Source organism: Octopus sinensis, linkage group LG20 (assembly GCF_006345805.1).
Source record: "Octopus sinensis linkage group LG20, ASM634580v1, whole genome shotgun sequence".
NCBI classification, from domain to species: domain Eukaryota; kingdom Metazoa; phylum Mollusca; class Cephalopoda; order Octopoda; family Octopodidae; genus Octopus; species Octopus sinensis.
The window spans coordinates 19,718,394-19,733,935 of NC_043016.1; the positions used below are offsets into that span (position 1 = coordinate 19,718,394).

Below are 15,542 nucleotides of genomic sequence, written 5' to 3' on the forward strand. Positions count from 1 at the left end.
GTGTGATTGCACGGGGCATGCTGTGTCCTTGAGCAAGACACTTTATTTTGCATTGCTCCAGTCCACTCAGCTGGCAAAAATGAGTTGCATGTGTATTTCAAAGGGCCAGCATTGTCACATTCTTCGTGTCATACTGAATCTCTCTGAGGGTATGCATGTCTGTCTAGCAACCTGCATGTTAATTTCATGAGCAACTGGAACACTCGTCATCATAACTGATGGAATGTCCTAGTAAATGGACAGATGCATTTCTGTACATATGTATAAATGTAAATATGTATGCACAGGGGCATTTGGGCTAAATTTGACCATTTGCATAAAAGGAAAGGAAAACACAATATCCCATCCAAAAATGAAAGTACTTTTTAAAAAATCTAAAATAAATAAACTGGGAGTTAATAGTTTATTCAAAATAGTCACCCTCAGCCTCTACCACTGTAACCTCAAGACAGCTCCAGAACCTGGCGCAGGCATTTTTCACAGTTTTCCTGGGAAGATCTTCAAACACCCCCTTGATATTGGCTACCAGCTCAGGTAGAGCAGATGCTGCCTTTCTCAACCGTGTCCCACACATAGTAATCCATGGGATAACAACTGGCAGAATTAGGATGCCAAAAAATCTGGGCTGGTGAAGTCATAGAAAAATTCTTCAACAATCACTTCTGACTCTTTCCAGAGTTATGGCAAGGAGCCGAATCCTGCTAACGCACACATGTGGCTTTCCAGCAGCAACCCTCTCCTATCAGGGAGTGACAACAGTCTCTTGCAGCTTCACATAACTGTCTGAATTATGACTAAAGGCCTTGTTCAAAGATGTGGAGATGAACTCAGGTGTGCAGATGCAGTAAAAACACCTGTTATGCCCCCACTAACCCACCCACTGGCCACAGTTTCATAGTCTCTGTTGCAGCTGTGTGTCATGCCTTACAACTTTCACAGTGTTCACAGGGCATTGGGTAGCAGTCATGGTGTTGGCATTTTGATACTTGGTATGAATTATGATACAGGTTAGCTTTTTCTGATATTTAGATAGCTTCCAGTCTTCCATGCCCACTGACCTTTTCTCATCTACAACTTTAATCTTTATGGTGCCCAATGCCACTGACTCATTGAACACTGAGCTGTTCCTGATTAAAAAAATAAATGATCAAATTTAGCCTGAACACCCTGTATATACATATATTAATGTATGTGCATAGCATGGTAATATGTGTGCATGTGTGTGGATAGAGGCACATTCCCCACACCCAAATCCTCCAACTACTTTATAGACCTGGGTTACTGACCATCACGCTGGATGCTGGTCCTTGATCAGTTCAGCACTTTGGATCTATTTACTGATGCTTGTTCACATGCAGTAGACTGCTTCAGTTTCCAAATGCTATCATGATGCACTAATATCTTCTGTGCCAAACCTGTCTCTCTCCACTCCTTTCGAAGCTGTGATGATATTGTCATCAAACTGGCAGACAAGGGCAGTGTCATGGTCGTGTGGCAAGAAGACTTCTAATGAATCATTGCCATTCAACAGCTTCCAGATTTCCTCTTTGATTTCATGCTGTGATCCTTCTAAGCTTTGTACAAGCATGTTTTGCAATTAGCACACAATAAAAATTAATAATTTCTAAAGTAATTTAATAATTAATAATTAAACTTTTTATACATTCAGTATAACTCTTTGTTGTAGAGGAAATAAATTTTACTCAACATTAGGCTTAAATTTTACTCAACATTAGACTTCTACACATATTGACTACTTGAAAATGAAAGGAACATTACAAAGGAGCTCAGAAATTTTTCTACAGTACTATGATATATCCAAAAAGTATTGTATAGTCAGATTTATTATAATTGCTGTATAAAATACTTTGAAAACGTTCAAATCATAAACGAAACATAAGCAAATTCAAAAGTGACCATTGAACTTTACTGGTGTAGGTTGTATAAGAGCATCTGCTGTAGAGTCAGTATTATGGAAATCAGATGATCATGTTTCTTTTTCATGGAAAAAAATAGTGCATAATTATCTATGTAAATATGGTATGGTTTTATTTTTGATTTTATTTAATTTTGTTTATTATAAAAGATAACTTATTATTTTAATTAAATTTGGCAGATGCTGTTATAATATTGATATTCTTTTCTATTTCAGATAACAAATTTAGAAAAGAAACAATCCCTCCTTTCAAGGTAGTTTTTATATTATATTTCATCATTTATGTGTGTGTGTGTGTGTGTGTGTGTGTGTGTGTGTTCTTCTGATATTATTTTTCCAATTTGTTTACAATAGAGAACTTGTCTTCAACCCAGAAACAAAGAACCATAATTGGAATTTGGACATTAACTAGGTTTTCATGTATGTGTGTATACAGTTTGTATGTATACATGCTATTGCATAAATTTCTTTGTCTTGACTTATATACATGTGCATCTAGCATGTATGTGTGTATACATATACACTGTAGACTTCTGGAATGTTTTACATATTTTTACAATTTCATTAATGTGTTGCAGTTGTAATTTTTTGGTATGTTATGTTTGTTTGTGCTAGTACACATGTAAGTACATGTGTGTATGTGCATGTACTTAATGCTCTGTTGTTTTTATTTATTTATTTTTCTCAATAGTAGAATCATATATTGCATGAGTGCTAGTCAGGATTGTTATCCAAAGACATGTAATGGTGGGATTTAAATACAGAAACTATAAGACAGAGTAAGGTATCAAAGTAACTCTCTATCACCTTCTGTTCCATAATTTCTCGCAGTACTGAAATGATTGCAACAGGGGGTGGAAACTTCTGTTACATATGCTTACAAAGCAGTCATACTTTTTTTTTTATCAAATATATAAAAATATAGAAACAGTAAAATACAAATACATTCTTTCAAATATTAATTTAAAAAGACTGTAGGATTTGTTAACAGTAAAAACAACTTAATGTTTAAAATAAAACTTTACCACTTAAAAGCCATGTAAAAGTACCAGTGCTGGTACCATGTTAAAAGCACCCAGAACACTGTAAAGTGGTTGGCAGCAAGAAGGGTATCCAGCTGTAGAAACCATGTTAACGGTGACAATTGGAGCCTGCTGCACCTCTGTGGCTGGCCAGCTCCTGTCAAACTGTCCAACCCATGCTAGCATGGAAAATGGACATTAAATGATAATGATGATGATGTAAAAGCTGTATTGCTATTCTGTGAACATTTTGTTGACCACCATAATTCACTGATATAATAAATTTCCAAGTTATATCTAGATCCTCCCACATTCCCAACAGTAAGTAGCAGCAATGTTTTCAACTTGGCATTCCGTCATTCCTGATAGCTTATGTCCTTCATGATGCAACATGCTGCTGTTTCATAGTTTTTATCCCATGTGCAGAATTCAGATATTTTGTGAGTCTACTTTACTTTTTATCCTTCTAGAATTGATCAAATGAATCCAAATTGATTCTAAGGACACAAGCGTAGCTGTTCAGTTAAGAGTTTCATTGTGTGCAAGCATGGCCATGCAGTTAAGAAGTTGCTTCCCAACTGCATGGTTCTGGTTTCTGTCTCACTGCTTTGCACCTTGGGCAAATGTCTTCCACTATAGCTCCTGGTGAATAAAAGCACTGTGAGTGAATCTAGTTGAGGGAAACTGAAAGAAGCCCATTATGTTTGTGTATGTCTATGAATATATATGAGGGTCACTGAAAAGTTTCTGGCTTTAAGGATATTGCAAAAGGCCTGGTTGGAGGCCCAGCCATATGAGTTCTTTTCCAGGACTTAGAAAAACTGAAGAACCGCTGCAATAAGTGTGAATCTGAGGGGAGAATAAAATCATAATTAACTGATCCACCTGTATTTTCTTTTACCCAAAGCCAGGAACACTTCAGTATCACCTCATATATGTGTTTGTAATTGTATGTATGTATATGCGCATGAGTGTATGTTTGTGCCTTCTTGGCTTGACATCACATCATCATCATTCTAGTGGTATCCTTTGTTTTCAATCATCCATGAAAATATGTTATTCATGGCAAAATATTACCTTACATGGAAACAGGTGAGGGTTTGTAGCAGGAAGAGCATCTGGCTGTAGAAAATCCACTTTAAAAAAATTCTGTCTGACCCATGCGAACAAGAAAATAATGAACTTTAAAACAATAATGGCAACTGTGTTTCTGAGTCCCACTGTGGGGAACCTTTGTCAGATGTCTTCAATCATAGCCTTGAGCCGACCAAAGCTGTGTGAATGGAATTTGGTAATGGAAATTATAAACAGAAGTTTGTCATGAGCATTGCTTCTGTTTTTGAGGTGGTAGACTTAATCTGTTGCCCCAGTTTAACACAATTACATGGCCTTTAGGTGTTGTGGGTGAAATCCACTCTGTTGCAAGAATTCAAACCAGGGTCAGTTTGAGGAAACATTTGCTTTCTGCTCAACAGTCTTGGAGGATCTGAAAAGTGTTGTGAATGTTGCTATAAAAAAAAAAACAAGTCGTTTGCTTCCTTACAAAATTTGGACTTCTACAAATTCAAAAGTTATTGATAATCTTCAATCTCTAATTCAAAGCTCTAATCCCTTTAACAGATAATTATTTTTAATTTTGGTTATTTAAAAATAATAACAACCATTCAGAATTTATAGTCAATGTGGTTGTTGATTAACTACAAGCGAATCTTTGATGAGCACGACAATTAAGAGAAGTATTGAAGTCTTAACCTTGGACATTCTGTATATTCATATATTCTCACGTTTTGTTCCCACATTTTTAAGACAGTAGAAGAGAGTAATATGAGAGAAATTTGGCTGCTCTTTGTAGGTCAAGCAACTATGTGTATATGCAAACACACATACACACACTGTAATTATGTTCTTAAAATTTCTCATCAATAATGTGAGTCAGCTTCAAACCGGAAGCCAGGTATTTTCTTTGTAATTCAGACAGCAACTATGTATACATGTATGCATGTATTTGTGCCTAAATGTATAGGTTCTGCATACATATGTATCTGCACATATGTGTGTGTGTGTATATATATATATATATATATATTATATATATATATATATGTGTGTGTGTGTTGTGTATGTGTATATATGTCTGTGTGTGTGTGTGTGTGTATGTGTATATATGTCTGGTGTGTGTGTGTGTGTATGTGTATATATGTCTGTGTGTGTGTGTGTGTGTATGTGTATATATGTCTGTGTGTGTGTGTGTGTATGTGTATATATGTCTGTGTGTGTGTGTGTGTATGTGTATATATGTCTGTGTGTGTGTGTATATGTATATATGTCTGTGTGTGTGTGTATGTGTATATGTCTGTGTGTGTGTGTATGTGTATATATGTCTATGTGTGTGCGTGTGTATGTGTATATATGTCTATGTGTGTGTGTGTGTATATGTCTGTGTGTATGTGTATATATGTCTATGTTAGTGTGTGTGTATGTGTATATATGTCTATGTTAGTGTGTGTGTATGTGTATATATGTCTATGTGTGTGTGTGTGTGTATGTGTATATATATGTATATATATATGTGTGTGTGTGTGTATGTGTATATATATGTATATATATGTGTGTGTGTGTATATATGTATGTATGTATATATGTGTGTATGTGTATATATGTATGTATATATATATATGTATGTATATAAATATGTATGCATATATATGTATGTATATATATATATATATATACATATATATGTATGTATGTATGTATCTTCAGTGTTTCATCTGATGATTGCCATGACATTTTATGAATCGTTTGGTGCACAAAAATAAATGCTACCAATGTGGCAGCTGTTCACGTTTCACAGCAGTATCCAGACATTCTCTATTTTCGCTGGTTTCTTTGCTCGATCCATGTGGCTCAGCGACATGATTGGCTGCTTTTACTGGTTGCTACTACTACTACTACTGATCTATGCATTGAAGTCACCAATAAATAACTTGACATCATGATTAGAAATTTTACCGATTGGGGTGGTTTGGGTGGGGGTGGGGCAAAGTAGAAAGGCACGGTGGTCCTAGCCTTTGCTGATGATATTGCATTGCCGGTAGAAATGAGAGCAGGGAAGATCAAGTTCATAATTAGCTGTGGAAAGACCAAAGTACTGCAGATTAATGCCACAACCCAACTGTTCAACTTCATCAAAGCAGCGGCAATTTCTCGTACCATGGCAGAGTAAATCAGTAGTAATGGAAGCATAGCTAGTGATGTGAACAGTTGAATTGATGAATCTTATTTCTTTATTGCCCACAAGGGGCTAAACTTAGAGGGGACCTGATAAACGGATTAAGTCAATCATATTGACCCCAGTGCATAACGGGTACTTATTTAATCGACCCCGAAAGGATGAAAGGCAAAGTCGACCTCGGCGGAATTTGAACTCAGAACGTAATGGCAGACGAAATACCGCTAAGCATTTCGCCCGGCGTGCTAACGGTTCTGCCAGCTCGCCACCTTGAATCAATGAATCTAGGCAACAGCAGGCACCAGTACTGACAAGAAGATTCAGTTATATAGCGGATTAGTTCTCTCAGTAGTTTTGTCTGGCAATGAAGTATGGAAAATGTTGGTGGAAGTGGTAAAGAAGCTAGACACGTTCCACTTATTATGACATCGACAGAAGATCCTCAAAGATGGAATTGCAAATGAGGAAATATTATTCTAAGGCAAATCCCAGCTACTGCAAAATGTGATAATGCAAAAATTACATTTTGTGCAAATTATCAGGCAAAGACTGCAATGATATGGTTACTTCAAGAACGAAAATGGAAAAATGTGTTAATCCAAGAACACCCTAGTGTGGACACTCGAATGGGGATCAATTAAATACGAGTGAGATGTGATGTGGCACATTGCCCATACAGGAGGAAGCTTATGGATCTCACAATACCTAAGTTATATGCATTTGCACATGTAGGTATACTCTTTACTCTTTTATTTGTTTCAGTCATTTGACTGCAGCCATGCTGGAGCACCGCCTTTAATCGAGCAGCTCGACCCTGGGACTTATTCTTTTGTAAGCCCAGTACTTATTCTATCGGTTTCTTTTGCCGAACCGCTAAGTAACGGGGACATAAACATACCAGCATCGGTTGTCAAGCAATGCTAGGGGGACAAATACAGACACACAAACACACACACGCATATATATATACATATATACGACGGGCTTCTTTCAGTTTCCATCTACCAAATCCACTCACAAGGCTTTGGTCGACCCGAGGCTATAGTAGAAGGTGCCACTTGCCCAAGGTGCCACGCATCTGTGTATCTGCACATTTTTTATATTTGTATGTATATATGTATGAGTGTTACTGTCTGAGCATGTATCTATGTGGTACCTGCACTGGCAGAATCGTTAGCACGCCGGGTGAAATGCGTAGCCGTATTTCGTCTGTCGTTACGTTGTGAGTTCAAATTCCGCCGTGGTGGACTTTGCCTTTCATCCTTTCGGGGTCGATAAATTAAGTACCAGTTACGCACTGGGGTCGATGTAATCGACTTAATACCTATGTCTGTCCTTGTTTGTCCCCTCTGTGTTTAGCCCCTTGTGGGTAATAAAGAAATAGGTACCTGCACACGTTTGTGTATGTGCACGTATGTATCTATTCCCTAATGTATGTATCTGCACATGTGTTTTGTATGCATGTTACTGTGTGCGTGAATATCTTGTAACATATGAATGGATACATATACATACATTTGTGTGTGTGTGTGCGCGCATGTGTGTGTGTGTGCGCATGTGTGTGTATTTGAATTAAAAGTATTAAATGTTGTGAAAAACATCTGTCAGTCAAAAAGAAACATGTTTTGAAATATATGTAATAACTATGTTGAACGATGAGAAAAGTTGTAATGAAGCATGCCTGCCGAGAGCATTGAAAGTCAGAGGGCATAATTCAGGAGGGTACAAAATGAGACAGTGCTGAAGATATTGGATAAGGACTGCTGCCTCTTCCTCCTCCCTCTGTCCCCACCATCCTACTACTAAAGGTAAAAAGAATATTCTAGCATTTTGTCATAAACAAGTGATGTATACCTGTCAATGTGTGTGTGTTTGTGTGTAATGCTCCTTCAGCCCATGCACATCATCTTATATCCAGTTCTGTGTCTCTTTCATAAATGCATGTGCACATTCACACACACACATATAATGTAAAGAACATAGAAGATATATATAACATTTATAGGTGTGGTTGTGTGGTATGAAGCTTACTTCACAACTACATGGATCAGTATCACTGCATGGCACCTTAGGCAAGTGTCTTCTACTCGTGAGTGGATTTGGTAGATGAAAACTGAAAGAAGCCAAGGACATATTTTCCAATGGCTACTGTGAATCGGTATCACTATTCAGCAAGGCCAAGGACATAATCATTGTTGGTCTTTACAGGCCTCCCCAAGCACCTCTAAAGTGCTTTGAAGAGTGCCTTAGCAAAGTCAAGTCCTTCCTTCGGAAGTACCACTCCGGAAACATACTAGTGATGGGTGATTTCAACCTCCCTCATGTGAACTGGCCCACAAATACTCTGAAGTTAGGCAAGTGCTCTACATCAGATAGAGCAGCAGCAGAACTGCTCTTTAATCTGATGGATGAATACTTCCTGACTCAGCTAGTGCTCGAACCAATGAGGCAGAATAAAACGACCTTGGATCTGGTATTGAACAATTACTCTAGCTTCGTTCACAGTATTTCAGTTGGAAAAACTCTCCTCTCAGACCACGACATAGTACTCTGCAATTTTAATTCCCGACATATAAAAACCAAACCAGCCAATCCCACTCCATGGCACCCATTTGACAACATAAACTTCCACAAAGCGGACTGGGGAGCAATCAGAAAAGATCTGTCTTCCATCGACTGGTCTTTTACTCTCAATTCCACCCATATTGAGACTGCGTGGCAGCACTTTGAAAACATTGTCACCTATACATGCTCTAAACACGCTCCCACGAAATCTACTAACACAAACAGAAACCGGCTCCCTAAAAAGAAAAAAACACTCATCAGGCGCATCAAAAGACTCAACAAAAAAATCAACCAGTTAAAATATTCCCACACACAACATCCACATTGAACAACAATGAAAAGGCTAGAGCTGGAAAAACTTCATCTGCAGACCGACATGAAAACCTCCATTGAAAATCAAAGAGCTGTGGAGGAACAGTGGGTAATCAAAAACATCAAACAGAACCCAAAAGTCTTCTATTCTTCTATGTCTTCTATACAAATAAGTCTTCTATGCAAATAAGCATAGAACCACTGTCTCACCCATTGGGCCATTGATTGATGATAACGGCATTCCCCAACACGATGCTAAAGAAATGGCAGAAATACTGCAGAAACAATACTGCTCTGTCTTTAGTGTTCCCACTGATATTGACGTAAGAGAAGCGAACGAAGTTGACTCCCAACATAAAATCTCAGACCTAACCTTCACTGCCACTGACATCGTAGCAGCAATAAATGCGGTCAAATACTACTCTGCTGTAGGCCCTGATAGATTCCCCGCTAGTCTCCTGAAGGAATGTAGACACCAACTTGCAGTCCCTCTGACCAACCTCTGGAGAAATTCGCTAGACGCAGGTTATATACCGAAACAGTTTCTATCCCAGTCGGTCATCCCGGTTTTCAAACAGGGAAACAGATCCCTTGCAGTTAACTATCGCCCAATCTCACTCACCTCCCACATCATTAAAGTGTTTGAAAGAGTGTTAAGATCAAGAATAGCTGACTTCCTAGAGACCCACAAACTCCTAAATGCAAATCAGCATGGCTTTCGCTGTGGCAGGGACTGTCTAACACAGCTCTTACACCACATTGAAGATGTACTGAAAGCCCTGGGAACAGGTTCGAACTCTGACGTCATATATCTTGACTTCAGTAAAGCGTTCGACAGGGTTGACCATAATATCCTACTCTCAAAATTGGCAAATGTTGGAATCTGTGGAAAAGTTCTACACTGGATTAAGTATTTCCTGGCGAATAGAACACAACATGTTGTAGTTGATGGAGTCCACTCAAGCCCAGCAAAAGTCACCAGCGGTGTTCCCCAGGGGACTGTCTTGGGTCCGCTATTCTTCATAATTTACATAAACGACCTTTCCAGTGTCGTACATTACTGCAAAGTGAAAATATTTGCTGATGACACTAAGCTCCAGCAAATCGTCAATGAAGAAGCAGACTGAACTCAACTCCAGTCTGATCTATATGCTGTGAGTCAATGGGCAGACAGAAACAAAATGCAACTGAATGAGGGAAAATTTGAGCATTTTGGAAGAAATTCCTCACTAAAACAGCCATTCTCTCTTCCTTCAGGGGAACCGCTCACAGCCTCTAACAATATCAGAGACCTGGGTGTAATTGTTGATGACGATCTCAGTTGGAGTGCACACATCAACAAGAAGGTCGATATAGCTCGTAGGATGAGTTCCTGGATCTTAAGAACTTTCTGGTCCAGAGAACAAGGTATCATCATACCACTTTTCTCCTCCTTTGTACAGCCACACCTTGAATACTGCTGCCCACTGTGGTCTCCCCATACAAGACAAAACATCTCCAGGATTGAGTCACCCCAGAGGGCACTCACTAAACGAATTGAAGGCATAGCTGCTCTTGATTATTGGGATCGCCTTAAAGCCTTGAAACTTTACTCCCTCCAGCATCGCCGAGAGCGGTACATCATTTGTACGATGTGGAGAATATACCGCCAACTTTGCCCAAACGACCTTAACATTAGCTTCAAGGTTCATCCAAGACTGGGACCACGGGCCATACATCCCCTGCCCAATTCAAGATCACAACATATATGTACACTGCAACATAATTTCTTTTCCTCAACAGGCCCTGCCCTATTTAACATTGTCCCAAGGGAGATCAAGGAGGAAAAGGATCCCATCAACTTTAAACAGAGTCTGGATAAATTCCTTCAAAGAATACCAGATAAGCCACCCATAATTGGATACAACTCACCCAACAAGAACTCACTACTTGAATGGACCATAAACAAAACTTGACTTAAACAGGATTCGAATAATCCTATCAGGTGGTGCTATTAAGTTAGACATGGCCTGGACCAATCTTTGATCGAAACATATCTAAGTTTATTATCTAAGTTTATATATATATATATAACCGACCAGGCTATCAGATGTTGTTACACATCGCTGGTCACAATGCGCTTTGCATTGTTTTAGCTTTCAAATGACGCCACTACGCTGGCTAAGCGAACAGGCCAACAGAAGAAAGAGTGAGAGAAAGTTGTGGCGAAAGAGTACAGCAGGGATCACCCCCCCCCCCCCTGCCAGAGCCTCATGGAGCTTTAGGTGTTTTCACTCAATAACACTCACAACGCCCGGTCTGGAAATCGAAACCACGATCCTATGACCATGAGTCTGCTGCCCTAACCACTGGGCCATTGCACCTCTACATACACACACACACACACACACATATATATGTATATGAGTGTGTGTGTGTGTGTTTGTTCCCCACCAGTTCTTGACAACTGGTGTTGGTATGTTTACATCACTATAATCTAGCAGTCCAGCAAAAGCAATTAATAGAATAAGTACTGAAGTTGATTCCTTCGACAAAAAATTCTTCAGGTCAGTGCTCCAGTATGGCTGCAGTAAAATGACAGGTAAAAGAAGAAAGATGTATTAACACTTGATATTTAATCAATGTTTATGTTCAATATCCCATTGTTCTGCAGGACAGTTGTTTAATTGAAATTAATAGTTTTGATTATGGTTGTAGGTTTAAAATGGTCTTAATAGAATGCTTCTATATTATGTTTGTCACTGTGCTATGAAGATCTCTACACAGGAGTTTATCAAGGATCAGCATATGCACAAATTTATTTGGTTGTTATCCAGTTTTGTTCCTTGTCCACAAGAATTGGCAACACCCTCTGCCTTCCTTAAGAATTGGCAACACCTTCCACCTGCCACAAGAATTGGCAACACCCTCTGCCTTCCTTAAGAATTGGCAACACCTTCCACTTGCCACAAGAATTGGCAACACCCTCTGCTTTCCACCGCAAGAATTGACAACACCCCCCACCTTACGCCACAAGAATTGGCAACATCCTCTGCCTTCTAGAAGAATTGGCAACACTCTCTGCCTTCCACTGCAAGAATTGCCAACACCCTCCACCTTCCGCCACAAGAATTGGCAACACCTTCCGCCTTCCACTGCAAGAATTGGCAACACCCTCTGCCTTTCACAAATGGGTAGCCATTATCCATATATGCATTCTTTTGTCTCTAATTCCCCACGGTTTACAGCTTTACAATGCTCCCCCACATTTAAGGGATAACTGATTTCATCTTTACATTTACTACCACCACTACCTCAGATGGAATTCACTCACTTCTGGGTTATGATTTCTTTTAATGGAAGCTTTGCATAGGAGAGATGTCCCAAAAGTGTAGAGTTCTTTTTTTTTACTAACAATTACACTGTCTTGGGTCTTAGAAGCTGATGCTATGTTTCCAGGGATCTCTGCTCTTGAAAGCTGATGTCATTACTTATACCAATAAATTTACTGGACACTTGGAGTTTTGGTTAGAGTCAAAAATGTTGTCACAATGTTATGTACAAGGAGCTTGATCTTCATAGTGGTTGGATGGCTTTGAGTCCCAGCCATGACTGGTTTTTATATTTACACTAATATCATTTGGTGTATTTTTCTATATTGTTAAGGTTATCTCAACAGATTTTCTGTAGAAATTATAGCCAGCACTGACTTGTTACAATATTTTGTATCCAAATACGTCTAATGTAAACAGCAATCTGATCAAAGATCCTATTTTTCCATCTTTGATCACATTTTAGACATATTTAGATATGAAACGTCATAACAAAATCAGAGTTGGCTCTAATTTCTATAAAAAATATGTAGATGCAGGAGTGGTTGTGTGGTAAGTAGCTTGCTTACCAACCACATGGTTCTGGGTTCAGTCCCACTGCGTGGCACCTCGGGCAAGTGTCTTCTACTATAGCTTTGGGCCAACTAAAACCTTGTGAGTGGTTTTGGTAGACGGAAACTGAAAGAAGCCCATCGTGTATATATATATATATGTGTGTGTGTGTGTGTGTGTGTTTGTGTGTCTGTGTTTGTCCCCCCAACATCGCTTGACAACCGATGCTGGTGTGTTTACGTCTCCATAAGTTAGCAGTTCGGCAAAAGAGACTGATAGAATAAGTACTAGGCTTACAAAGAATAAGTCCTGGGGTCAATTTGCTCAACTAAAGGTGGTGCTCCAGCATGGCTGCAGTCAAAATGACTGAAACAAGTAAAAGAGTAAAGAGAGATAAACTCAACATGGTTTAATAGTACAGCTAACACAGTAGGTCACAGTATTGACTTATAAAGTGCTTAATATACTTTGAGTATTTTATGGTTTTATAATGAAATACAACGTCCCCACAAGCAGTTAATTTTCCATATTGTACAAATGATGTAGCATCCATAGAAAGTCTGAATGCTTTTTGAGACAATCTCAGCTACGCCAGATTTTAATATATATGTTGTATTAAGGCGGCGAGCTGGCATAAACATTAGCACGCCGGGCGAAATGCTTAGCAGTATTTCGTCTGCCACTACATTCTGAGTTCAAATTCCGCCAAGGTCGACTTTGCCTTTCATCCTTTCGGGGTCGATTAAAAAAGTACCATTTGCTCACTGGGGTCGATGTAATCGATTTAGTCCCTTTGTCTGTCCTTGTTTGTCCCCTCTATGTTTAGCCCCTTGTGGGCAATAAAGAATTGAATATATATGTTGTATTGCGTGTGTTTGTGTATAAATCAATCTATACAGCATTATATATCCATGACAGCTGATGTTACCAATTGGTTTTCTGCTGGATATTAGATTGTCTAATAGACATACTCTTCAGAGAAGGCAGGTGTGGAAGAAATGGGTACTCTCCAAAGAGTACATTTATTAGATTCTCATCCATTTATCTAATATCCAGCACAAAACCGATCAGCTTAATCAACAGTAATTGATCTATAATATTGTATACTTTGATTTATATACCACTCTACTGACAAATGTACAGGTGCATATTTTTCTGACTTATAAGTCCTTAGATGACTATAGGAGAATTTGTGATAAACACAGATTTATATCTTTTGATATAGGAAACTAGTTCTTTGTAACATAATGCTATTGAATGTACCCTGAAGATCCATTGTAACTAAGCATTTAGTTACACTTGGAACATCCAATGCAGAATTCCAGACAAACACAATGGTGAAACGTGTGTAGGGAACAAATGATATAAACATGAGTTTATCATAATTTCTTATACATTTGGTTTGTATATCATGACTTGTAATGCTACTAAGTATAGTGGTAGCTTAACCACTTTACTGGAAGCATAGTGGATGTAATTATTATAATCAATGTGGAGCTCTAAACTCGACAGTAGCAGTTGTACAGCTATTTATATACACAAAATATACCATGTGTGTGTGTGTGTGCGTGTGTGTGTGTGTGCGTGTGTGTGTTATCATGTTAATTGGGTAAAATTAATTTTTGCTTTCAGCTCTCTGTCATCTGTTCCAATATATCAGAATGTAGCCGAAAAAAGTGCACCTACAGATGTCAAATTTGATGGTGATTTGGATATGCCACCTGCTCTTCCACCTCGGATTTACAGACTTTCATCAGTGGAGGCTTTAACAATGAATAACAGCAAAAACGCTAACACCGACAGTGAAGATAAATCTTATGGCAAGCAGCCGAACTTATCAGCCTCTCTTTCTGGTCATTTCCTACGAAAACAAATGTATGCTGAGCAAGTACGAGCCCAAGCTAAGCGCTTCTCTGAACAAGCCAAAGGGATGTACATTGTTAAAACAACTCCCAAAATTGGGATTGCTGAACAAACAAAAGGTAAATACATTTCTGTCTTTCTTTTTTCTTTTTTTTACAATTTTCCCACTTAAATAGACTTTTCAGTAGAATAAACTCTACTGGCATGGCAATGTCATCGAGTGAGGCTTGTCCAAGATATTTGGAAAATAAATGAATGTGTTATAAATTGGGTCATTGTCCAAACTTAAGTGACCTCTGAAGTTAACAACAAATGACTGTTGTCAAGTGTAGGATAGATCCAGATGTCAGCAGATTCTGTCTTTTGCAGAAAAGGGCTGAGGTTTTATTTTATTTTATTTTAATTCATTTTTTATGGCTCTGGAAAAATTGATTCTACAGTAAACTAGCTTGTTAAGACTTTTCTTTCTGGCTAAGTCTAATCAATTTCTACAAGTGTCACTATTGCTAGCATACTCTTTTACTTGTTTCAGTCATTTTGATTGCGGCCTTGCTGGAGCATCGCCTTTAGTCAAACAAATCAACTCCAGGATTTACTCTTCGTAAGCCTAGTACTTATTCTATCAGTCTCTTTTGCCAAACCGCTAAGTTACGGAGACGTAAACACACCAGCATCGGTTGTCAAGCGATGTTGGGGGAACAGACACACAAACATATACATACATACATACATACATACATACATATATA

The 15,542-nt window shown here is 38.6% G+C and overlaps 1 protein-coding gene across 3 annotated transcripts in view; it reads left to right on the top strand.

Moving 5' to 3' along the window:
* The window catches only part of LOC115222579 (protein Shroom2), a 268,678-nt gene that overhangs the window by 101,898 nt on the left and 151,238 nt on the right, over nt 1-15,542 (top strand). For all 3 annotated transcript variants that reach the window (XM_036511714.1, XM_036511712.1, XM_036511713.1), the window contains exons 5-6: nt 2,153-2,190; nt 14,563-14,912. In XM_036511714.1, coding sequence (XP_036367607.1) covers nt 2,153-2,190; nt 14,563-14,912 — 388 coding nt within the window. The remainder of the gene's footprint in view (nt 1-2,152; nt 2,191-14,562; nt 14,913-15,542) is intronic.